The sequence below is a fragment of the Pogona vitticeps genome, chromosome 3 (assembly GCF_051106095.1).
Source record: "Pogona vitticeps strain Pit_001003342236 chromosome 3, PviZW2.1, whole genome shotgun sequence".
NCBI classification, from domain to species: Eukaryota; Metazoa; Chordata; class Lepidosauria; order Squamata; family Agamidae; genus Pogona; species Pogona vitticeps.
Genome location: NC_135785.1, coordinates 120,061,277 through 120,086,521, shown reverse-complemented (window position 1 = coordinate 120,086,521; position 25,245 = coordinate 120,061,277). Strand labels below are relative to the sequence as shown.

At 41.3% G+C, this 25,245-nt stretch overlaps 1 protein-coding gene and 1 long non-coding RNA gene across 14 annotated transcripts in view; both read left to right on the top strand.

Moving 5' to 3' along the window:
• The first annotated feature begins 387 nt into the window (after positions 1-387).
• On the top strand, positions 388-3,858 carry LOC144588132 (uncharacterized). The gene is made up of 2 exons (XR_013543475.1): positions 388-425; positions 2,589-3,858. It is a non-coding gene; the product is annotated as an uncharacterized LOC144588132 (long non-coding RNA).
• Positions 3,859-10,165: 6,307 nt separating this feature from the next.
• FGFR3 (fibroblast growth factor receptor 3) overlaps positions 10,166-25,245 on the top strand; it is a 76,760-nt gene continuing 61,680 nt past the window's right edge. For 8 of the 13 annotated variants that reach the window (XM_072994829.2, XM_072994828.2, XM_072994827.2 and 5 more), the window contains exons 1-2: positions 10,628-10,708; positions 11,395-11,654. In XM_072994829.2, the coding sequence (XP_072850930.2) occupies positions 11,465-11,654 (190 nt within the window). In that variant the 5' untranslated portion in view covers positions 10,628-10,708; positions 11,395-11,464. Of the gene's footprint in view, positions 10,491-10,627; positions 10,709-10,787; positions 10,906-11,394; positions 11,655-15,062; positions 15,114-25,245 lie in introns of those variants that run through there. The other 5 variants (XM_078390659.1, XM_078390658.1, XM_072994822.2 and 2 more) reach the window with 4 other exon arrangements.

The window sequence follows — 25,245 nt, the reverse complement described above, 5'->3', positions numbered from 1 at the left end:
GTATCATAAGGCGCCCTCCTGCCCCCTTGACCCAACATTTGCCCATTACTCACTGGCTCTGATATACCAGCTGTTGACTGGCATAGGGGAATAGTGAGTTTAAGTACACATAGGGCAGTTAAGTAATATACCTGTAACCTTGGGTTATAGAAATGGAGATGCACATGAGCCATGCTTGCACATTGCACCCAAAAGTTACTCGGATCTTCCTGAGTTTCGGAACATGTAAGCCCATTTAGCTGAATGCATCTTTGGCTTTCCTTTGACAGAGTTATCAATAATAGGAGCGCACATATGCTTATAGGCTTCTTTGTAGATCTCTGCATTAAACATCCTCATAACATATATCCTGAAACTGATAAAACTGGGAATCTTCTTCGCAGATTTTATTCAATGACAATGTAGAGCTTTTTCTGCAGACTTTGGTGAGTAATGCATTTGTAGCATGGGAATGAACAAATGTTGGATTCATTAGCATTAACAATGCACTGTTATAGCCATGTCTTTCAGGATCTGGATCATAGGGCAAGCAATGCCATTTTCAAGCAATGCCGTCAAGAACCTACCATTCCTAAATTTTCAGAAAGTAAGTGTCCTGGGCATGATTACACAGAGGATAGGAAAGTGACCAAATATTCAATCCATCATTTGGGGGCACAAAACTATAACTCTTTCCTTATAGCCATAGTGCATGCAATAAAGAACATCATACTCTCACAGTAACTACCTTGGAGCCGAGTGGAGGTGTTCATGACTAACCCTCCCACTATTGACCTATGTGTGTTTTTTTGGCCCTCTGTACAATCCCAGCAGACACATCAATTATACCTGTTGAGGATACTGAATGTGAGGTATGGGATCATTAAAACAACAAGTCCTTGAAAAACTTGGAAAAGTTGTTTTTTGGACTATAACTCCCAGAATATCCTAGCCAGCCTAGCTCCTGTGTCTTCTTGCATCTACATAGTGACATTTTGAGGCAAAAATTTCATGAGAACATAAGAAAAGTTCTGCTAGATGAGAGCATTACCACATATTATGGCAGCAAATTCCCCAGTGCAAAGAAATGTAAGTTAATTGTCCTTAATGTTTTTCATAACTCCCAGGGAAAGGTAAAAAAATAATAATTAGGTAGCAGCACAGCTGTCAGTCATTTACGTTTCATTACTGTATTAGCATATTGGTTTAATTTATATCATTCTTTTTCACCAATGGCTTCAAGGTAGCATAGAAAGATAACCTTCTTCCCATTTTGTCCCCTCCACAACCCTGTGAAGTAGGTGAGAATAAAAGGATTTTATTGACCTAAGGTCACCCAGTGAGTTGAGTGAAGATTTGACTCCAGGTTTCCTAAGCTCCAGAGCAACACTGTAAACTCCAGAGCAACACAGTAACTGTTACACCACACAAACTCTTATTGTGTTTTTAAGTTGTGTGATGTGATCAGTGGTGCCACTTTGGCAGGGGAGTGGACTTGATGGGGACTGGGATTCTTTCCAGTTCTACAAGAAGAAAGCTGCTTGTTGAGAGTTCTGTATATGCGTATAAAGGCCAGTATATATGTGTTTATAATTTACTTCCTTATTTACTGAATTGCTATTTCCTTATTTACTTAATTGCTATTTCTGGAAACTGTCCTGAACACCTTCTTCTAGAAATGTTCCTTTGCATTCTTCTTTCTCCAGAAGACAAGTGTTTTTCTTTCCCCTTTTAGGTTATCCCAGTGAATTTGCTGGAGGGATACAGGCTTACATTTTAAGATTAAAATACTGTGACAGTTTTAGATACCAGCATTCTTGGAATATCTCAAGCAGTACAGCTTCCAAATACCAGTTCTTTAAATTCTTTACCCAATTACCTTCCCTTGGTATATTATCTCAGAAGTTCTCAAAGGAGGCATTCATTTTTCACCTTTTTTGCCTTTTAACTGCTGTAAAAATGTTCGGCCACATTTCTACTTTCTCCTGAAAAATTCTTAATGTTGTAGGGGGAAACAAAGTGCTGAAAAACATCTGATTTCAAAGTAGGAACAGAAAGCTACAACACGCATCACTACAAAATATTGCAGCCTCAGTTAGCCAGACATGGTGCTCTATGATGACAAGTTTCTCCAGGGGTGGGTGTGTTATTTGTTTTTTAAGCAATGCAGTGGTGGGGTGCTGGACTCCGTGATCTTTGGTATCCCTCCCAGCTCTACAGTTCTGTAGCACAAGAAATTACTTTTGCTGGTCAATGACAGCAATAAACATTTATTATTAACATTTATTATTATTAAATTCAAAGGGCTCTGGAATATGGGTCCAGAGGCTACCTTTCATAGATTTCCAGGGGAGGAAGCTTGCTGAAGAAACTGGAGTAGATCTGAAAATCCCATTTCTCCTGATATGTGTGTTGGAGGGATTTGGAAGTTGGTTATTTGCCTTTTTTTTAGTTCAGGGGAAAGTGTGGGGAGATCGGCCCAGTCTGCTTCTTCCCTTGGAAAAGGGGAAATGATCTGTCTGGATCCTTCTTGATTAAGAAAACAACAACAAAAATCCATTTTACTTATAATTCATGGCTTTATCTCCACATATTGTATCTATCTCCAGAGAGCAGAAAAAGGAGGAGAGAAGAAAGGCAGCTAACAAAGAAAGCAACATGAAGGAAGGCATGGTCTCAAGACATGAGAAAAAAAACTCTAGGGGCAGGTTCAGAGCATGGTCTCCTCAGATGCCCAATATTAAAGCAGAACTGCAAGACTGAAATCCTCAAACGATGTCTTGTCAATACCATCTACACCCTGATTTCTGAAACAGTGAAAAGTTCAAGGGGCAGTGCTAAGTGTTTCAAATGGTAACACTAGATGGTTTTGTTTTCATCACACCAGAGAGGAGCCTGAAGTCTTTATAAAGCTTTATTTATAATAGCACAGCACAAGAAGAGGCAAATAGGCACTCCTACTGCAACCAGGAAATCCTCAGACAGCAATTCATGCCTTCTCTGGGCATTTGTTTCATGTGTACATTCAAAGGTGTAAGTGATACATGTTGGGCCTGTCAGAAATCTAAAGACCTTCCTGTTTAGCCACCATTTTAATTAAATAGTATTCTTTAGATCACTGGTTCTTAACCTTGGGTTACTCAGGAGTTTTGGACTGCAACTCCGAGAAGCCTTCACCACCAGCTGTCCTGACTGGGGTTTCTGGGAGTTGCAGTTCAAAAGCATCCGAGTAACAAAGGTTAAGAACCACTGCTTTAGATGGCCATATGAGCAGCAGGACTTAGTAATATTAACGCTTTAATGATGGTTTTTAATATAAGATATTATTATAATATTGCCCATTTTAATGGTTTTAAAGTTTTAATATTGTTGTATGCTGCGCAGAGACCACTGGTAGTGGCACGGCTAAAATTTTTTGTAAATAAATAAATAATAAATGTTTGAGGAGGAGAGGATACCAGCTGCCACCATCCTTGATCTCCAGCTCAGTGGCCCTCCTGTGCATACCAAGTGACAGTCTAAAGGGAAGAGTTTCTTCGCTTTGTGAGGGTTTTCTAGGTGAGGTGGAAACCTGAAAAATTAATGTTGCAAATCATGTGGAGAATCCCCAAGGACAGCAAAGTTTCTCAGCTTCATACTGTCATCCTATGCCTGTTGAGAATGGTCAGAAATAACACACTCCTTCTCCTCATTTTTAAAAAAATGAAATGCGTGCTTGAACAGGGCTTTAGTCACACACCTGCAGGTGCTATACATTTTTGCTAACTCTCAATCATCATCCCTATTTAACAACCATAATTTGTTACATGTCCGTCACCCACGGTCTACTATTTTTCATTCCACACCCCCAACTCTCACTACACATACGAATTCTCAAAATATAAATATATATATATATATATATATATATATATATATATATATATATATATATATATATATATATATATATATATATATATATATATATATATATATATATATATATATATATATATATATATATATATATATATATATATATATATATATATATATATATTTATTTATTTATTTATTTATTTATTTATTTATTTATTTATTTATTTATTTATTTATTTATTTATAGCCCGCCCATCTAGTCATACCGACTACTCTGTTTTTAAAGCTTAATTGCTACATTGCATTTCTTCCTTGTCAGAATTACTGGTGCAAAGGGCTAAGCTTCCAAATTTGAGAGTGTCATTAAAACCCAAGGGAAAGATGACATATTTGCAAATCACTGATTTTTTTAATTGCAGGAAGCAAATTAAACAGTTATTGGCAATTCTTTAAAAATAGCAACCAAAGATATTGGAACAGCATTAGTGGCTGAAATTAGTTTGAAGAGAAGGATTACTTGATTTTTTTTTTTTTTTTTTTTTTTTTTTTTTTTTTTTTGCTTCCATATGCTTTCTACATTATTTTAATTACTAGCCTTAATGTTTGGTACTTTGCAACTTTTTACTTTTTACCCTTTTGAAGCTGCTTGTTGACAGAACTCTAACTTCTATGAAGTATGCTTTTCTTTCTTGTTTATCCAGAAATATAATATCTTATTAAAATCAAATGTGTTTCATCTGTGGTAACTTACTTGGTCCAAGAATACTATTGCAGTTTTGTTTTCTAAAACTGGAGGTGGCTGGAATTTATAATATGGAGGAAAAGATGTGAGTAAACCATAAGATTGGCCAAATGCTGAAAAATAATATTTGCAACCTGCCTATGTCTGCACACACCATCTATGATTTAATGAATTGTGTCTTTAGATTTCTGACAGGCCCAACATGTATCACTTACACCTTGCTTTATAATGGTTTTCCTACAGTATCCACTGCAAATATCTTGGACTTGGATTGCACATATTAACCTCACAGTTTCAGCCTGAAGACAGCTAATTTAAGACACAGATTTGATTATTGTATATCAACATTATCATCCAGGAGTTAATTGGTGTACTGGCTTCTCAAGCCATGTAGAACTTTTATTGATGTGGATTGATTCTGACTTGCAAGTTGCAATCCTATTAGTCCTTTGTAATTTTCTACTGTTATCTGATGAAGAAGAACCATACTTCCACAGAAATATTTTTGAAGTTTGACTATCTGAGGTCAACAAGCCCATGTGCAACCATAATCAGTAGTTCCAACTGACAGTAGAGGAAGGCCTACTGCATTTTGAAATGGTTCACACTGGGAGCCATTTTAAATTGCAGTAAGGTACCACTGGCGTGGCCAGCAACTGCACATTCCACTAGCAATAACTCAGTTGCCTCCAGGTTGCTGGTAAGTCTTCATTGGAGTTACAACATTGGAAGCTTTAGCCCCCTCTATGGGTTTCTGAGAGTCTGAGTTCCTGCATGAAGCCCCACAACACTGCCCTTTCTAGTGAGGTCCCAGTTAACCTCAATGCCCCCCCTGCAGTCCCAGCACAGAGAAACAGGAGGGGCAGGTGAATCCAGGACCTGTCTGTAGTCCTTTCAAGGATGGTCAGTCCAATACGGACTGCCCCCAGCTGTGGGTCCAGGGCACCAATGAGGACCCTCTCACATGATGTTCCAATATAAACCACTTTATGTGCAGTCAAGCCACTCTGCGGTTTAGCACTCAGAGGTTGTGACAAGAGAAGGGCACGAACTAAAAAAATAAACTAGGAAGTTCATTAAAAATCACTGGTTTGTTGGTTCAGGTTGGTCAAAACCAATGAACCTGAACCAACCTGAACCACAGGCTTTTTAAAATGATTTAACAAACTTCCTGGTTTGTCTCCCCTGCCCCTACAGTCTGCCCCCTACCCCTTTCCTCCTGTCCCCGTTGCCTTCCTACCCGGTCTTGTTGCCTCCTCCCCTTTCTCCACCACCATCTTGAGACACAGCAGGTCTGGCTTTCCTTCCAAGAGTTGGGTCTGCAGTTTCTGTGCATGTGCCCACCTATGAGCTGATAGGCAGGCACATGTTCAGAGGCAGTATGTCTGGCTTCTGGAAGGGAAGTTGGGCCGCTGTCTCTCAAGATGGCAGTGGTGGTGATGGTGGTGGTGGAGGCAGCAGGACTAGGTAGAGAGGCTATGGGGGCAGTGGGAAGGGGCCAGGGGGGAGGCTGTGAGGGTGGAGGGGGTATAGTTTCCCATTCTCCCAGGCACAAACTTCTTTTAAAAATGGAACAGTTTGTGGTTCTTTTTTTAATATTCGGATGTTTCGTGGTACATCTGTAGCCACAGAACACAAGCTACATGAACCAGCATATTTGTAGCTTGTGCCTATCTCTGATTGTGACATATGCACACTGCCAACCTGTGAAAAGGAAAGGCATTTTCTAGAATGACAGGAGATAATCAGAACCTGAGTGATTTTTTGCAGTTCCAGGAGTTACTGGACAAAGTACAGTATTTGCCCCACTGTTTCTGTCATGTTTGTCACTGTTCCTATTATATTAACTATTTTAACACTAATTGTGAGTAGATCTGAACTTTCAGCACAATTATGTCAAATATTATGTTTGGCTTATAGGGTGAGATCATAGAATCATAGAATAGTGAAGTTGGAAGGGGCCTATAAGGCCATCAAATCCAACCCCCTGATCAATAAAGCAATACAAATCAAAGGGCATCTGCCAGGTGGTTGTCTAAGTTTCTCTTGAATGCCTCCAGTGTTGGAGCACTCACCACCTCTCAAGGTAATTGGTTCCACTGTCTCTTTTTGTTTGTTTATTTGGTAGTTTCCAGTGACATCATTTTGCCTGCCTTCAGGACTTACAGCAGCAATGCGATTTGTAAATATCTATTAAAGGCTAGGATGCTGCTGCTGGGTTGGAGAAACAGTTTTTGCAGGGAACCCAGCCCTTGACATAGATGTGTGTTTATATATATGTCAAGGGCTGGGTTCCCTGCAAAAACTGTTTCTCCAACCCAGCAGCAGCATCCTAGCCTTTGAGGTGTTTTGGCTGCTGTTCATTGCCCACGCCCTGTCTCTTTTAGGTTCTGAAGCAGAGAAGATTCCTGCTTGACCAAAAAAAAAAAAAAAAAAAGTACTGACATATTGCATTGATAAAGTGAGCAGCAGCAGCAGCACATTTCTTTGGGTGTTTGAGGGTGGCCTCTTAGGAATCAGTCCAGATCAGTCTTTTCACAGAGTCATCAGGACCAAAGAAATTGCAGCCCCAAACAATATGACTCAGCAGGCTCATGGTGTTTGTTTTTGAACAGCACGGGTGGAGGCTGGAACTGAACTGGGGCAAAAGTGCAGAGGGGGAAGAGCAGTTAACATTTTTCTCCCCTTTTCCTGATCAAAATTGTCCCAATTCTTCAAACTGCTATTAGCTCTGCTGGTGCCCACAACCAACACACAAAACACTAGGTACTTGATCCCTGCCTGTTTTCTTCCCATTGCCGAAGGCTCATGGCAGCACTGGGGGGGGGGGGGGGCACGGCTAAATCATGAGTCAGGACAGCTGTACAGAGAGAGGAGAGGCTAAAGGCTTTCTCTCTCTCAGTGCGACTGTCCTGGTCAGACACTCTCTGGTTGGGCCTACGTTTTTACATCTGTCAGGCATTACTGAGATCCAGTCACATATCTGTCAAACCAGATATGCTTTTGCTTTCCTCACACTTTCCAAAAAAATTGAGGAAATTATACTCCAGATTTTTAGAAAGGAAATTTAATTGATGTGTCTGATCCCAACTGCATCTCCTCTTATGGCATACGAAAAATCTGAGGATGTTTTCTTGGCCAGTTAGTTCAGAAGGCACACAGCAGAAAGAAAAATTGCTGCAACAAGCCGTCTTAACAAGGGTGTCTAGCAACCAATCACTGCTGCCTTTTCAAATTTGTTGGAGAAGTGGGGAGAAAATCTATACTTGTCACAGACTGTGATGGTGCCGTGATTAATCAGGAAAACAATCAAGAACAGGGAATGGGATTGACACTAGATAAGCAGCAGCTGCGCCGAGGTGTCATAGGAATGCATTCCTTCTGAAGTGTTAACATTTTACTTTCGGAATTTAGCCATTTCCCCAATTTTAGTTAGGCTGTCCCATATAGTAACGTAGGTCAACATACTGTAGTAACATGTAGGTACATGAGTGTGTTTCAAACACAGCCTGAGGCATCTTCAATACAGTATTTCATTATGAGTGCTAAGAACGTCCAAAATCTTATGTGCACAACAGATAATGTCTTTGCTGCCTTCTTTACTTGAGACAATTTGTGAACAGGATTTGCAACATTCTTAATGCTCCTAATGAAGTTAAAAATAAATTATTTAGTGGAAAATGCTGGAGTTATTAAGTAATATGTTGGGGTGGAGCCCAGGACAGAAGGAATGCCTGAGAGCCAACTTGACTTTAATTAAACTTGTTTCAGGGTGACTTGGTCTTGAACAGGTCGTTAAGAACCATTAGCTTTTCAAAACACCAGCCCCCAGTGGAAAGAAACCTGGAAGGTTAATAAGGATCTATATAGATGCTCGGTTTTTAAAAATTCCTTGGGGTGTGTGGCTATAGAGAAGGGCACAAGGAGGATTGCACATCACAACTCAATTCATCTATAGCAGTGGTTTCCAATCTTGGGTAACCCAAGTATTCTCGGACTGCAATTCCCAGAAGCCTGTACCACTAGCTGTGCCGACTGGGGGCTTCTGGTAGCTGCAGTCCAAGAACACCTGGTTGACCCCTGCTATATAGGAACACACTAACTGTAATGGTTTTCATTTCCACAAGGAACAGTTTTGTTTTTCTGTAAAGCTAATGGGTCTTAATTAACTAGTGAAGACCAAGCCACTCTGAAATACTTTGCTTACACTACATGATTAACGTAAGCATGAAATGCAGCTTAGACTAATCAGTAAGATCTGCTGATTTTTATCTAAGCTGCTCTGTCTTTATCATGTTAATAGCTGCCAAGAACAAAATCCTAACAGTACAGCTGAACACACACGCTGTTCTCCATGAAAATTTCTGTGACTTGCTTAACCATGATATAGTCATCGACGGGTCATTTTCAGAAATTAGTTCAGTTTGAAAGGTAATTAATCTGGCTGAATAATCATTACTGATTACAGTACTTTTTGTATAACTAGGGCTTAAGACTTATTTTAAAAGGTCGCTGTCTCCCAGAACAGGCTTGTAGACACTTATTTTCAGCGAACTTGGTTCTGGGGTTTGACATTCACCACCTTCAGTTAATCTGAAGTACAGTGGTGCCTCACTAGACGATGATAATCCGTTCCACTGAAATTGCTGTTTAGTGAAATCATTGTCTAGCGAAAAGCATTTCCCTATTGGAATGCACTGAAACCTGTTTAATGCGTTCCAATGGGGAAGAATCGTGGTTGTCTAGCAAAGATCAGCCATAGGAAAGCTGCTTTGCGAACCGCCGATCAGCTGTTTAAATCGCTGTCTTGCAAAGCTTAGGTCCCGAAAACACCTGTTTTGCGAGCCCAGAGGGAACTGTCAAAATTATTGTCTAGCAAAAATCGGTTTGCGAAGCAGGGACCAAACATTGTCGGCGAAATTCTCCCATAGGAATCACTGTTTTGCGAATCGCTAGAGCGATCGCAAAAAAATGTCTAGCGAAAAAACTGTCATGTGGGTAACTGTCTAGTGGGGCACCACTGTAACGAGGTCTGGCTACTTCGACATGTCCTACTTTGACAGCTGGTCCACAATTTTCAAGTTTTCAGAAAGGCATTTAGAGGCGCTTAGGAAGTCAGCGGGGGGGGGGGGGGAGCCAATGTTCTCGAAATACCAGCCCAGCTTCTGCAGCCCGATTGTCGAGCCGGAGGAGCCACATCGTCCAAAAGAGGGTGTGTCCCGACGAGCGGCAGAGCCTGCGGGGGGGGGGGGAGAGGCGGCGGCAAGGAGGGGAAGCGAAGCGAAGCGACCGAGACGCAAGCCACGTGCTGGAGGCCGGCCAGCCGCGCCCCTGCCCTCTCGGCCGCCGGAGGGCTTGCCGACTTGTGCGTGTGAAATGTCTTACTCAGCCCAAGCTGGGCGTCTGCCAAAGCCGTCCCCAAGAGAGAGCAGCCTCGTTCGGAAAGCTTTTCAAGGCAAAGTTCAGGCGGGACGGAACTTCGCGCCCTAGCTGGTCCTCACTCTGTTAAAATCTATATAAACACCCGGGCATAACAAATGATGATGATGATGATGTGACGTCAAGTCAACTCTGATTTACGGCGACCCGCTTCAGAGTTTTCTAGGGAGCGAGGTTTCGGGAGTGGCTCGCCCTTCCCGCCTTCTGGGACCGCCCTGGGGCGACGCAGCTCGCCCAAGGCCACACAGGCGGGCTCTGCTCCCAGGAGGCACCGACGGGGATGGCGCTCCTCGCCGCCGGCCGCGCTCACTGAGCCAGCCAGCCAGCTACACCGGCAGAAAAGAGCGGGGGAAACGACGCGTCTCCTCGGTCTAGCCTCGACGAGCTGCCAGCCGCGCTCCGGTCGGCTCTCTAACCATCCGCCGCCTTCTTCGCGCTTCCGTGTAGGGGGGGGACGAAGGTGGAAAGGGTAAGGGTTGCCTCTGCCGGCCGTCCGTCCCCCGGGCGAGAGGGCGGCCCTCCTCTTCGCTCCAGGGGACCGCTGGCCCGTCGGCCCCACCCCTCCAGCGAGGCGGGGCAGCGAGGGAGGGAGGGAGGGAGGGAGGGAGGCAGGAGAGGGAGCGAGCCCGCCGTGGCCTTTCAACAGAAGGGCTCCAGCCGCAGCCCCAAGAAGCCGCGTCGCTGCAGGTAGGTGCAGCGGAAGGGGCGTCCCCCCCCCCCCGCCTTACTCTCCCCCCTTGGTATCTTAGCCAAGCCTCCCTGTCCTCCGGCGGCTTGGAGGGATGGCTCCTACCTCGGAGTGACCCTGGACTGGAGTCCCTCCAAGACCCCGCAGAGCTCGGGGTCGTGGCTGCGTCCGGAGGCGCTCGCTCTTGCTCGCGCGGGTGAGGAGAGGAAGCTCGCAGGACCTGCCCGGGAAGGGAGCGCGGGCGAGCGGGGCGCGGTGCCGAGAAACAGGCAGGTTCTGTGGGAGACGCTGAGGGCGTCGCGCGCGGTCTCGGCTCTCGGGCTCCGTTCTCTCCAGGGAAAGTCGCGGCAACCTCGCGGGGCCAACCTCGAGGGGTTGCCGTGAGGGCAAGTCGAGTTCGGAGTGGACTCACAAGAGTATAAACCGCGGGACGTGACAGAAATGTCAAGTGACGCTCAGAACCTGCTGTAATGACAGGAGGGAACCGGTCGTAAATCGCACCTCATTTTGAACCGAATGTGTTTGGCTTTCAAGCCTCACCTTTCCAAAACACGAAGTAACGTCAGAAAGGAAGGAGACCTCGGTTGGTGGCCTTCCTTGCACTCATCTGCTGACAAAACTTAGCAGGTTTGTGTCTTAGATGATGATGATGATTATCATGATCTCTTTCCGTGGTTCCTTTTAGGTGCCAGCCACACTCTGGGGGGGATAGCAAGAAGAGACCCCAGCTTGAAGAGGCAGCATGCATCTGGAGGATGGCTGAGGCTGGCCACCACAGTGAGACAACCACTATCCAAGGCTGGCTTTCCCAGAGCGATAGAAGAGGAATGATTGCTTTGTGGGGAACTTTGTCTTGCTTTTTCCTTTTGGCAACTGTCAGCAGCCTTCCAGCGTCCAACTTGCCTGCTTCAGACCCTGAAGAGCGGTTTACAAGAGAGCCACCAGGTAAGGAAGATTGTGCGGACAGGAAGGTTGCTTCTGGAAGCCACCTTGGTTGAAGTCTCCTGCAGAGCTCATCCTCTGCTGCCACCTTGGTTCACACATGCGGTCCTAATACATAAACAGTTTGCTTGTACTCTGCCGGGCAAACCTGGCGGTAGAGCCAAGGCAGCAGGGAAGACTGTTCCCGTTCAATGTGTGTTTTCTTCATCTGCCCACTTCAGGTTTTACCTTTTTCCATGGCTAAAACCTTATGGTGCATTTGATGTTGATTTAGCCCATGTGAAAATGCATGCAGATATAATTCTGTAGTGATGAAAGACCATACCATTGAAATACATGAATACTGTCGATGTGCTTTTGAGTCTGCTGTGGTGTATACTAAATGGTGCCTAGCATGTATCCTGAAACAAGCTTTGGGTGCCCAAACTGTCTCTTACTATCTCTTCAGAAACTTTCTCTTCAGAAGTTTCAGCTTTTAACTTGGTTCTCGCAGGTTATGTGGAGGCCTTTATGTTTTCCTTAGCCATGGCAGCAGATACTGCAGCCAGCCCCGACCCCACCTGTGATGAATTCAGCAATATGATGGAGTGCACTTTCTCTATCACTTCAATAGAGATAAAATTGCTCCTATTTCTCTGGCCTTTTGCTGAGGGGAATCAGTGTGATGGCTCTTGCTGTAGTCCCTTGCCTGTCAAAAAAAAAGTAGCTGGGGATGAATATTTCTACAGCAATAGCTGCTGCTCCTTACAGTATTTCTGGACTCCTGTTGTTGTTTTTGTTGCTGTTCTGAAAGGGTAACACAAACATTCCTCTGGAATTTGGTCTTTGAAAAGTGCAGGGTTCTGTCTCTTTCTGTACCAAAAGACAGAACCATTCCTCTCTTCTCCATTGAGTGAGCAGTCTGCAGTATCTGCTTACCATGGAATGCTTGCAAACTGTGGCTGGATCCACCAGATTGCTGCTCATCAAAGTTAACCCCTCCAATAATGAGGAGTACTTTCCATTGCCATCAAACAAATGGCAGATGCCGTGTACATATCTTCAATTGCTTATGGCTGCTTATAACAACATGTGTCATCTAACCTGGAAACAGTAGGTTTAAACATGACACAAAAATGAAACGCATTCCATTGATGCAAGCCCATTTTCTAATCTCATGTGTAATATGTGTGTGATGCTTTGCATTTGGTATTTTTTCACTCTGTGGCAGTATTGAAAGCACACGGGAAGGACAGGATTGAGTTTGGGGCCTTGAAGAACAAGAAATAAGATGTATTTATGCTAAATGTATCAAGCACCTAACTGTCTCCATTTGTTGTGACATCAGTTTTTAAGGTGCAAGGTCTTTGCAGAAAGTTATTTTCACTGTGAAAATATTGGGAGAAAATTAATTAGAATCTTCAGATGTATCTTTCTGTCATTGATATGCACAAAATAGAATAAATCTTTCATGGAAAGGCTATTTGAAAGGTCCGTATACAATATTGGTTTTGCTCTGATACTCTTTAGTTATTGGCTGTAATCACATTTCCCTGGAAGTAAGTCCTGCTGAAAAGAGTGAGACTTGCTACTTGTTAAGTATAGAATTACAGTGCAGTGCTGCCAGTTTTATTATACACACACACACACACACACACACACACACTATATATATATATATAAAAATAGGTGTAATGAACGATAGAATCTTTTTCTTTTGCGAAACTTCTATCTGCATCAAGTTTCCACTGCTTGGAAAAGAGCTGAAACATACAGTACTTCCTCAGAAAAATGACAGGTGGGATAAATGTGTTTCATGGCCACTCACGCTGGGTGAGTGTTGTTTCTATATCCTTTATGGTTAAAATGGTAAATCACCCAGTGTTATGGTTTTGTTTTGAAGGAAGTTTCAATAAAATGCTAGATTCTCCATGGCTGATTTTTCTATAACCAAATTAGCTGAAATGCAAAGCAGTATCTAAGCAGCTTCGACAAAGCAGATAAAGTTTATTTGTCAAGTGGCACAAGTAGCTTGAGGTTGAGGAATATATCAGGCATTCATACATATCAACAGATTTCTTTATTTTTTTAAGTAGCATAATGTTATCTTCCTAACTTATAAAATGGGTCCCAATTCTGCAGAGCTGTTCAGACTAGTGCATTTCTACTGAAATTTATAGTCAAGGCTCTGTTCAGCAAAGTTGTGTCATTTTATAAGAATATCATATTTGCAGGAGTAATCTTGTATAAACGTTAAGTAGATTTTATTGAACAGAGCAGAACTTACAAATGTGTTCAGAACAGGGCTTTCTGTTCGCTAGCTCACTTGTACTGCTCCTGATGTTGGAAACAGAGAAACACTTACATTGACTTCAGTTGTTAAGAAATAGCTATTTAGATGGAGTAAAGTTTTTTTCAGCATGTTAATACAGAAACACCCAGTGAAGGTACCTTAGAATAAACAGAATTAGCAAAGATGCTGATGACAATAGTACTTTTCTGTTCTTTTCATTTCCAAAAACATAAAGGTGCATCAAGCTCTGTAAAGTCAGCACAAGGAACTTGTACCTTTATACAATCTAAGGGCAACATAGGTGTGTTGATGTTTTTTTTTTGAAGTGTATACTTAAATGTAAACATATAAACAGGTATACCATGAGGCAGAACTGGCTGTGGCACAATTCTGTGCCATAAAAGGTATCCATAAGGTAACAAACTCAAATTTGCTGCAGTGTAAGATGTAAAATGGCCCCAACTGAGAAAAATGTACACTCTTATCCACTGTGTACTCAGGATTTGCTAGCATAAGTATAATTGGTTTCAAAGAAATGTATTTAAGACGGGGATGTAGTAGTGCAGTTCGCTGAGCGTAGGTTTGCATAGCCCCTACAGAATAAATTACAAAAGATGGAAAAAGCAGGAAGGCCCATACAGAAGAAAACAAATGTAAAATAGGATTTGCATTGGTTGCCAGTTGTTTAGCAACACGAGCAAGAATTTGCTGTACTAACCATGTTATTTCAACTTTTTATTGTGTGTGTGTGTGTTTTGGCAGGAAAGAGTTGCTAGTATACTTTTTTGAGGACAGTTTGTGGTGTTCAGCTGGCCATTCCCTAATTTTGAATGAAAGAGATATAAAAATTATCTTGGAGAAAAGGGTTTATTGAATGGTTTGCGCAAGGAAGGCAAGTTCAGTGCCAAGCACAACATAAATGCTTACTTTTAAATCTGTCAATTGCACAGTCACAAGCAAACACTTTCTCCTGGTCAAATGGGCCATGGAGTATGGTTCATTACTGAGGCTTGTTGTTCAGGAGCTTTTACGTTCAGCCATCCAAGACCTTATTTTCCATAAAGGGGCTTGGAAGCATTTTTCCCTAGTGATCTAATTCTCCACACGGGGCTGTGAAAGTTGTAACAGCTACTGCCTTGTGCTTCTTGCACAGCTACATAAAACAAGCATTGAAAAGAGACATTCTGAAGGTATGTGTATGTTTGCTAATGAATACTAGCTGTTAGTGGAGGTGGTGCAAATTCTAACATCCCTACAGGGAGGTGTTCTGCTGTTAGCAGGAAGAAGGCAGATGGTGGGCTTGTTCCTGAATAGAATCCAAACTGAAAATACTGAGGGCCTCATCTGGGCTGAATTTCTCTCCTTTTCTTTTTCTCAGGACTGCTCCAAGAACAATGTCAATTTTTTTTATGAATGAAAGTGGAGAGGCAAGACAGAATTGACTGTGTATGTCATTCACTAGCAATGGCAGAGATGATTAGGGAGGTCAGTGAACTCCTTTGCAGCCTTGAACATGTGGTCACTCTATTCAGCAGCCACAGAATGGATGTTGGGATAAAAAAGCCCTTGCAATTTGCATTCGTATTCAGATAAAGATATTACTTCGTACGATTGGTGAATGTCAAGTAGTACTGACTGTGTCGTTAGACAGCAGACGGACAGAAATAGCAGAGGCACGTTTTGTGAAGGCTGTGAAGTGTTATATCCTACCTATTCTTAAATCTCTTGCACAAGCAGATTCTGTGGCCCTGTCATGAACAAGCATCCCCCCCCCATTAAGTTTGAGGAGGTTCTTGGGACAGAATTGCTGTTGATTTGCAGATAAAAGTGGCTGTAATATGTGAAGGGCCACACGTGCTTCTGGAAAAGTATGGGAAGCTATTTGTGCCCTGTTGCTATTTCACACACATGATCTGCAGAGTAGCTCAAAATAACATTTATTGGTAGTGAATTAGTTTTTTAAAAAAAAATAAAGCTGAAGGTATGGGGAAAAAAGGAAAATAAAACACTGAGGAATAAGCTAGAGGTGATTTAGATGAGAAATCTGGCAGGGGAAACCAGAATGCAGGCACTAGTTCGTACTGCATGTTCAGAATGCGGGAGCAGGCTTGTGGATGACAATGATGTTCATCTTAACAAAAAATATTTTGCATTGCCATGCATGTTACAGAGATAATTTCGAAGTTTCTTTTCCCCTGAAACAAATGGTGCTCCCAAGTTAACCAATTGAGATAGTGTGGTGCACATTTCCCACATTGGCACTGAATTTGCTGGGGTGCTAGAACACCAGTATTTTAGCAGGAGCTAACAGTGGCATGCAGATGAGAACCTCCTTTATATCGTCGTTGAAGTATATCTTTTTGTTAAACCTGAATGCAACAAACTGTGATTTGATCTTGAGAACTTAGAAATGTTACTTCTTTGGACCATAATTCTTAGAATTCTTCAGATTGGGGGATTCTGGGAGATGTAATCCAAAGACATAACAATTTGAGTGTTAACTGTGGTTTGTCTGGTAGAAGACAGCCTCCAACAATGGATGAGACACATACTTTATTTAGGGAACATTGTACAAAAGCTAAATGAAGTGCATGTTGAGTTGTGCAGCCATTCTTGTGGAAGCAAACTTTCTAGGTAGCAACCTCACAGAGTAAGAAAACATATTATTGTAGGTTTTTGTGAAAAGAAAAGTTAAAGAATGCTGTTAAAATCTTAGGAATTAAATTGACTACTAAATTTTGTAATAAGATTCATTTTTAATGTACAATATTAATACAAGTTAGGTGTAAAGATGACATAAAACACTTATTTATAGCAGATTTGCTTTGCCATTTCACTAACATTTTTGCAAAATGCTTTTGTATGATTTGAACTAAATACTGTATGGAGCCCTGGTGCTTTATTCTTACAATAGCATTCTTTAAAAGGTATTTAATTTGCTGAGGGTTTCTTTTATTGTGTTTGCAACAGTGACACTGCTGGTATGGTTGATTTGATAGAACATAGAACACTTCAGCTATTTGATTTCTCTGTGAAGCGATAGCATCGGCTTCCGTGATACTTATATCTCCTACAGGCCTGTGAAATAAGTCAGGAAGATACAAACTATAGGTTTTAGAGGTAAGGTGGCTGAAGTAAAAGATCGGAGCAAGTAGAAGTGAGAAAAGTTCTATCAACATTGGGTTGATAAACATTCTACTGTACTGTACATTTTCCAGATATTTGGTACTGCTGAGGAGAGTAATCACAAATCATAGGTGCAGGAGGTTATTACTGTATCTGCTAACTATTTTAGACTACAAAACAAGTACTGTACTGTATCTGTTTTAAAGAGTATTCAAGGCTTCTTCTTACTTATTTTTTTTCACACTAAACAAACAGGGGAAGGTGCAGAATCACAAATACTTCTCTATTCATCAAGACGTGAAACGGCTTCCACCGTGGATGGGGAAACCAACTGTGACCCAGGTTCCTGAGTGTGAGGGCAGGGCAAAGCCTATGCATTTTCAGCTGTATACATATAGAGTCTCTCTCACATTTCTGCTGAATGTGTGGGGACAGACTCCACCCTCTGCACAGCCTGCCCAGTGTAAATGTGGAGGGAATGGGTAAATAGGGTTCAGCTTGTTCCCCTGCTGCTCTTTTGTCCTGACCACAACTTTTCAATTAATGGAGGATAGGTCTTTAAACAGCTGTTAGCCATGATAACCAAACAGAACCTCCGAGCTGAGAGGCATTAAGTCTTTGAATATACCTTGCAATTTCATTGGGAAGGGGCAAAGAAAGGATGGGGCTGTTCCCTTCACCCCCTCCTTATGAGCGTTCTAACTGGCCGCTCTTGTTGGCTGGATACAGCCTAATGCAAGTGTGAGAGAGACAGAAGATTAACCAAAAAAAAAAAAAAACCCAAACCAGCAGCCATACCCAGCCTTAGTCTTTAGTGTCTTTAGTGCTTCCTGCGTATGCATAGGTCTTCACTGAATTGTTTCCCTATCCTGTCTTTGGTTTCTTTTGCTCCAACTGACTCTTTAGTTCAAAGAATAAAAGCAGTGTGTCGGGGGCCTGCAGTGCATCCAGGGACTAGGTTTCTGCCCCTCATAAGAGGTTTCATACACTATTAAAAACGCCAAAAATGCGGTGAGGGAACAGAAAGTGTCCAGACCACCATTTCTGCCCCCCAAAAATAATGTTTTGAGGTACTAAATGGTGCATGCTGGCCCAGCAAACAGAGATGAATCACCAGTCCTAGAGACTTCCAGAATGAGAGTTTGTTTGTTTGATTATTTATGCAACAGAAATATTATCTTGGCCAGGGAGTTTGGAGACTGGTGAATGCAAAAATGCGTGCACACGGAGACACAGCCTTAGCTGCCACATGTGACCCATAAACCATATTTTCCTTAGCCCCTGCCATAAAGGCTTAGCACTTTGGCAGATTATCGATCTCAGGGTGTGATCTCCTCAGTGTCCTGAAACTTAATTGAAGATGGCCTCCTATATGATTGATTCTGAAAAGTTGCCATGTAGGGCAATGAGATCACTTACGATGTGAATCCATGCTGAGCCATTGTTGGACACAGCAGGTTGCTTAGCTGCAATAGTTCAAACTCCCTTAACAACTTGTCATCATATGTCTCTTGTTTGCCCTTTATTATGTTCATTCTGCAAACAAGCCTTTGACAGCCAACTGCTTTTCTGATATAAAGGGTAAGTTTGTTCAAATAACCCTTTCATATAAAAGTTCAGCAGCAGTGAGTAGCAGTTAGTGCTGATCTCCCACATCTTAAAAACTGCCACTCCAAACTGTGATTAGATTCTTCTAGTCTTATGATTTTTTTTTTAAAACCATGGCAGATTGAGGGCTGTTATCTTTTGAAACTCCTCAGAAATCCTGTGGTTTGTAAGGAATAAAGAAGAGGGCATATTTCCTACTTCAAATGAATGCATGAGGTCGTAGTGGAAAGATAACCGCAGGCCACATCATTCCTGCCTCAGTATGGCACTATGGCAACTAAAAAAGTAAAAATGATTCACAAAAGAGGATGGGAAGGGTCTACTTTGCCAGTAGGAAGAATGAAAAAAATACTGTAAGGAAATAACATTCCGTTTTCTTGTTAGGAAGCAAAATGCAGTTACCCCTTGCAAAACAAAAGCTCTGAATCCTGATTGTGTTGCATTTCTCCAGATGCCACCTGCATCCTGTCACATTCTTCATATCAGTGTGCATGCAAGGCTTCATTTTTTTCTTCCCTGCAAGGAAACTTGTGCTCATTTTCCATAAAGAATACATTCATTTATGAACTTTTTCTAATGTACATATTTTTGAATAATTTCCCCCATCGACTAAAGTGTGTTAGCATATCCTTTGCCGCCCAGAGTAGACCTTTGGTCTAGATGGGCAGGGTATAAATCTAATAAAATAAAATAAAAATAAAATAAATAAATGTTATTTGTACACATTTTTAAAATATACACATGATAGCATATTTAATAAATGTAGGGTTGTTTTTTTAAAAAAAATCCAGATTTCTGAGGCAAGATGTGACTTGCCTCAAAGTGAATCTCAGGAGATACTTAAACAAGCTGTCCCAGTGAACATTTTGAAGCTGCTGACTTTTTCTCCCCATCCATGCTTAGGAGAAAGTGCTAAGGAAGGAGATTCAATTTTAAACAGCATTTAGACCTTTTTCCCCTGTACTTATCTGCCTTTTAATGTATGACTGGCTGCTCTTTTGGTACAGGAGGTCTGGAAAAGCTCTTGTCCTAGTGGGAGCTACCCTGAAACTGTGAAAGGATGTATTTAATATCACATAGAGTAGAGGGAATCACAGTGATATATGTCCTTGATACCTAAACTGCAAGGGCCTTTTGCCTTTGTGAACCATGATGTGTAGTTTAGACCCATAAGAAACCCTGTTTGGTAAACAAACGGTGCCTGGGAATGTTGTATCCTTTATGATTGCAGCAGTAGTATTTTGCATGGTTTTACTGCAGTGAGCTTTGCTTGACTCTGCTATAGATTATTTAAGAAGAGAGAGAGAATATGAGTGTATTGACCAAATTTTCGCCTTAGCTCTCCAATGTGAAACCTTCCGACTTGTCTTTTTAAGAGCTAAGCACAATTCTTATGGATCAAAATACTTGTGTGCGTTTGCTGTGCCTCAAATACAAATGTAGAAGGAAAGCGCAAAATATAATATTGAATGCAGAGTTAAACCAGAATTGATTTGCTTTCTTCTTTTTTTTAAAAAAAATCTACTTATATGTCTCATTTTTATGGCTAAGGTACAGTACTTAAAAGAAAGTTACGATATTAAGATTTTTTTTGAAACCAGAGGGATAGTTAAATATGGTTTTCAACAGTCGGGGATTGAGTGGGATTTACATGTCCTGCTCCTCCACCCCTCAAACTAAACCAAGTACAGCCTTCCAAATGTTCTTGCCTTATCCAGTACAGCCAAAAGTGGCGAATGCTTCGAATTGCAGTCAAGTGACATCTAGAGGGCTTCACTTTGCCCACTCAGAGCTGAAGATATAAATGTTTCATTCTTCTGCACCTACGAAGAGGTGCAAGTGGCAGATCTAAGCATTTTGTATTACTCTAGCACCTATTTCACCTATGTATACTATTTTATTGTGGCTATTTGTTGTTGAATAAACCCAGCACCCTTCTGAACCTCTGTCTATAGTTTGAGTCATGCTTTATTCCTCCCTTCTTTCTGAGAAGATGTACTGCTTGGTTTATAATGCTGGGGAGACTGTAGGGAGGTGCCGATGTGAGACAAGGAAGGCTTTATACAGTGAATAATATTCATTATAAACGGCCCTTGTAATCTTGGTCTTCAGTCACCAGGAAGGTTCTCTGATATCAAAAGCAAATAAGAAGTCTGAGATATGAGAAGAGCAAAGCCTTAGGTAAACTTTGTAGTTAAATTTGAGGAGTAATCCGATTAAACCTGCCCTTGTTTTTTTTCCCTTCTGTTGGGAGTGACACTAATCATGTTGTACTGAGCTGTGCTGTGTAAAGTGTTCCCAAACCCCCTCCAGAATCAAGAGGTAAACTAGTTCAGTAAGTGGTGTATCTAGGCCATAGTGGGTCACAGGGCTAACAGGCCATAGTCCTTTCTGCCATCAGAACAGGCCTCAAACATGGCAACTGTGCATTGGGGGGGGGAGGTTGCATGCTTAAACACACAGTCAAAGATATTATTTATACAATGAAGCAATTTATACAACAACACAGATCCTTATTGTGACAAAGCCATATTGAGGAAGCTCTGATTTGTGATTTTCTGGAAGCAAGAGACTCACTATGTCCATGCTAGAGAACTCAAATACAATATAAGCCCCTATTTTTACAAAGGACACATAACTAACCTAGCAATTCTCTTCCTAACACTCAGTTTCTGACACACTAGAGGTGGACACGGAAGTGCAGGCTCTGGACTTACTGAAGGCTTTCGTTTATAGCCACTGGGAATGGGTTGACATGATCAAGGTAGCTACCATAACGGTGGGGTTGGCCGTGGGCCGCCACTGAGCATGTGTCTTCCTTGCTCCATGAGCTACTCCCTGACCAGTTGGGGAACAGCAGGAGAAGGGTGTATCAGGCAGACCTGAGAGGGGAACTTCTTTTCCTCTGGGGGAAATGTAAAAGCATAGTAGCTACAACAAGACAGCCAGTTTAGGTTGACATTTGCCCATCTCCCTTTCCCTCTGCTTTTGGCATAATAGGGTTGTTGTCTGTTTATGGGTCAACATTTTCTTTGGTCACGCCTGTGGTATTCTCTATTGTTTTGTTTAATTTTCCTTGCCATAACTTTATTAGGGGAGGAGGGCATGGGACAAGATCCAATGGCAAGGAGAGAGACACTATGTAGACATCCCCAGTAGAAGTCCCCTGAAGAAATCTTGGGTATAAAGACTCTATGTGTGTGCAGTAGCACTCATTTCACTTCCTGATAATGGAAGAAACCAGACAGTGGTTTGTGCCCATTTCATTTCCTCAAGTCCTGTCATAACCCAGTGCTTCTCCTCGGCAGAGGGACTAGGGGAGGGACGTTCATAACAAATGGGTTGATTGATGTTTGAATTTGTCTTCCATGTTGGCTGGTGCTTCCAGCAGCTGTAACCTAATATAGTTGTGGTTATTTTCATTTCAACTGATCTTTGTTTTATTGTGAAGGCAATGCTTGCACAACACGCCTCCCTGGCTCCTTTTGGTCTGCAGTCACTCCCTGTCTAGGACACGACAACCAGACAGAACAGGACACAAGTACACACATGAACAGGAAGAGAGTTTGCCCTGGATGTTTTCTGACCTTAGTCATTCCTCATTCCTGGTGACCGTGGGGTTGTCACAATGATTCTGTGTCACCTACTTCACAGAATTATTGTAAGGATAAAATGGGATCATTTGTCCATGGAGGAAAGGCCAGCTACAAATGGGGTAAAATACAGTAATACATATGCTTGAAAATGTAACCATCTTGCATCATATTACCAGAAGTTCAAGATACTCCTCCCTATAGGTTCATAAAGAAGGAGTATTTTATGGTGCCTTCTTCTATGCATTGAATGTCACCCTTGGAAATTTACCTGGTACAAACCATGGGAAAAGAGTTAAATGGGAGAGAATTGCACTAGAGTCATAATCTTACTTTTCATTTGCCTAATCCATTTTCCATTTATCTTCAGCATGATTAGCAGTTCCAATAAGTTAAGTGGAATGTGGCCAGAGAGCTCAATGAGCTAAGTATAGGTTGGGAGTTCAGTTTTGCACTGTGCATTATAGAAGAACCAAACTACAGTGGTGCCTCACATAGCGACGTTAATCCGTGCAGCAAAAATCGCTGCTAAGCGATTTCGTTGCTATGTGATTTTAAAAAGCCCATAGAAACGCATTAAAACCTGTTTAATGCGTTCCTATGGGCAAAAAACTGACCTTAAAGTGAAGCTCATACGGCGGCCATTTTCACTGCCTCTTAAGTGAGGAATCCGTCCCTAAACACAGCGGGCGGCCATTTTTTTTACCTGGCGGCCATTTTGGAACCACTGATCAGCTGTTAAAAAATCATCACTTTGCGATGATCGGTAAGCAAAGGGACCCTATCATCGCAAAGCGAAAAAAACCCATTTAAAACATCGCAATGTGATTGCTTTTGCGATCGCAAAATCTTCGTTGCTATGCGGTTTCATCGCTAAACGGAGTGCCCGTTAAGTGAGGCACCACTGTACATGGCTTTAGACAAGCTGCACAAACCCAAAATGCCCCCAGAATAAGAGAATGGTAAACCATTTCTGAGTACACTCTCTAGAAAAACCTGAAAATGGTCACCATAAGTCAGAAATGAGTTGATGGCACACAATTATTAATTATTATTATTATTATTATAAATGTTTATAAAAATGCAGCTATACAGCACACTCCTGTGTCTGCTTAGAAAAATATCCCACTGAATTAAGCTTGGGAGCATGGAATGGCAGCATAAGTGTCAGTACTCAGCCCCATTCTTGCTGTAATACCTAATCTCTGTTTTGAACAGTGCACAGATTGGCAATCTTGACTGCATCTGCATTAATAAAAAGAAACACTGAAAGATGATATCAGGTTTGTTTCTCTCACAAAAAAAAGACATTTTGTTTTCTCTGCTGGGTTTTACAAGGGCTAGATTCATTTTGGTTTGTTACTTTTGTTTTTTAAAGCTGGGAATGAGTCCTGAAATTTATTGTAGTTTTTGTAGTTCTGCTGCCTCATCTAGAAACAGTGCTGTTTCCTGGAAGATGTTGCTATCAAAATGTGGATGGGTATGTGTCATTATTTTCCAAGGAGATGTTCTTAGGACAGTTGGATTTTCATCCAGTTCTAGAAAATAGCACTGAGCATGTTCCACATTTAGGTTTGCATTTGAGAAAGGGAAGAACATCACTTCCCCACAACATTTGAACAGACATCTTGGGGGCTGTAGATCTGCTGGCTGTAGGCAGATCTGTGTATGGAAACAGTCATGCCAGCTGCTTCAAAATGGACATGCTGATCTGAAGCCACAGGATGCCTACCTGCTGGGTCTTGGGGTGGGCGGGCTTCCATTTCAAGGTCATTCACGAGTAGGTCTATAACAGGGATAGACAACTTTGAAAGAACCAAGAGATTTTCCAGATTGTCTATCAGCCTGAGGGCTGCATTTGCAAGGCATGTGGATGAAGAGAGAGAAGTGTGGGCAAGAAGATAATTTCCACATTTAAATGTTTTAAAAAATTTTTAAAATAAAGTACTACCCATAATTGAATGCAGTTTTTAAAAATTCCATTTGCTTTGGAAAATTTTCTTTTTAAAAAAAAAAAAAAAAAACCTTTTGCAGTGCTCAGTGAATTAGATACCTGGATGTGAAATAACAAAAACAACAACAACAATAATCATGATGATTGATGATGGTGATGATGATGATGATGATTAATAATAATAATAATAATAATAATAATAATAATAATAATAATAATAATAATAATAATTATTATTATTATTATAATTATAATTATAATTATAATTATAATAATACCAACCAAACCTGGCAGGTGTTCATTAGAAGTGTATAAACTAAGGATGGAATTCCTCAGAATGCCAGTAATCGGCTTGTAGCCTGCTTTAGTGTCTTTTTTGAATAAAATCCAACACATTTCAGCTCAGTATTCTTTCCAGAACCTTCTTCAAGAACTAAAAATAAATAAATACATTTTTAATAAATGAAGCACATCAATCATGTGAAGATACATCACATTATTTTTTTTTTGCAGCATGAAAAAATATATAAGAAAATAAATCATAGTAAAACTTATAAATAAAACACAAACTACTTACATTTCCAAAGAAACAGAACTGGATGGGCATAAAAGAAGAGTTGCAGGCTCATCTTATTTGTTATTATTAGTGTTTGTTATTATTGGTTCAGGAACCAATTACATCTGACATTTACAAACCTTGAAAGCAACCCAAGGGAGTACAGTGGTGCCTCAATTTAGGATCATAATCCGTTCCAGAAGATGGACGTAACTCGAAATGGTCATAAAATGAAGCACCATTTCCCATAGGAATGCACTGAAATGCAATTAATCTGTTCTTGCTGAAGAAAAAAATCACCAAAAAAATTCACTACAAGACTCATTGGAAAGACGATTAATCCCTTCCAGCCGAAGGGAAGAAAAGCAAAGCAAACAAGCATGCAAGACCAATTGGAAATGCACAGAAAACAAACAGAGCAGATCGGAAATGCACAGAGAACAAAGAGGTCAGGTCGGAAATGCAAAGAAAACAAAGGAAAAAGC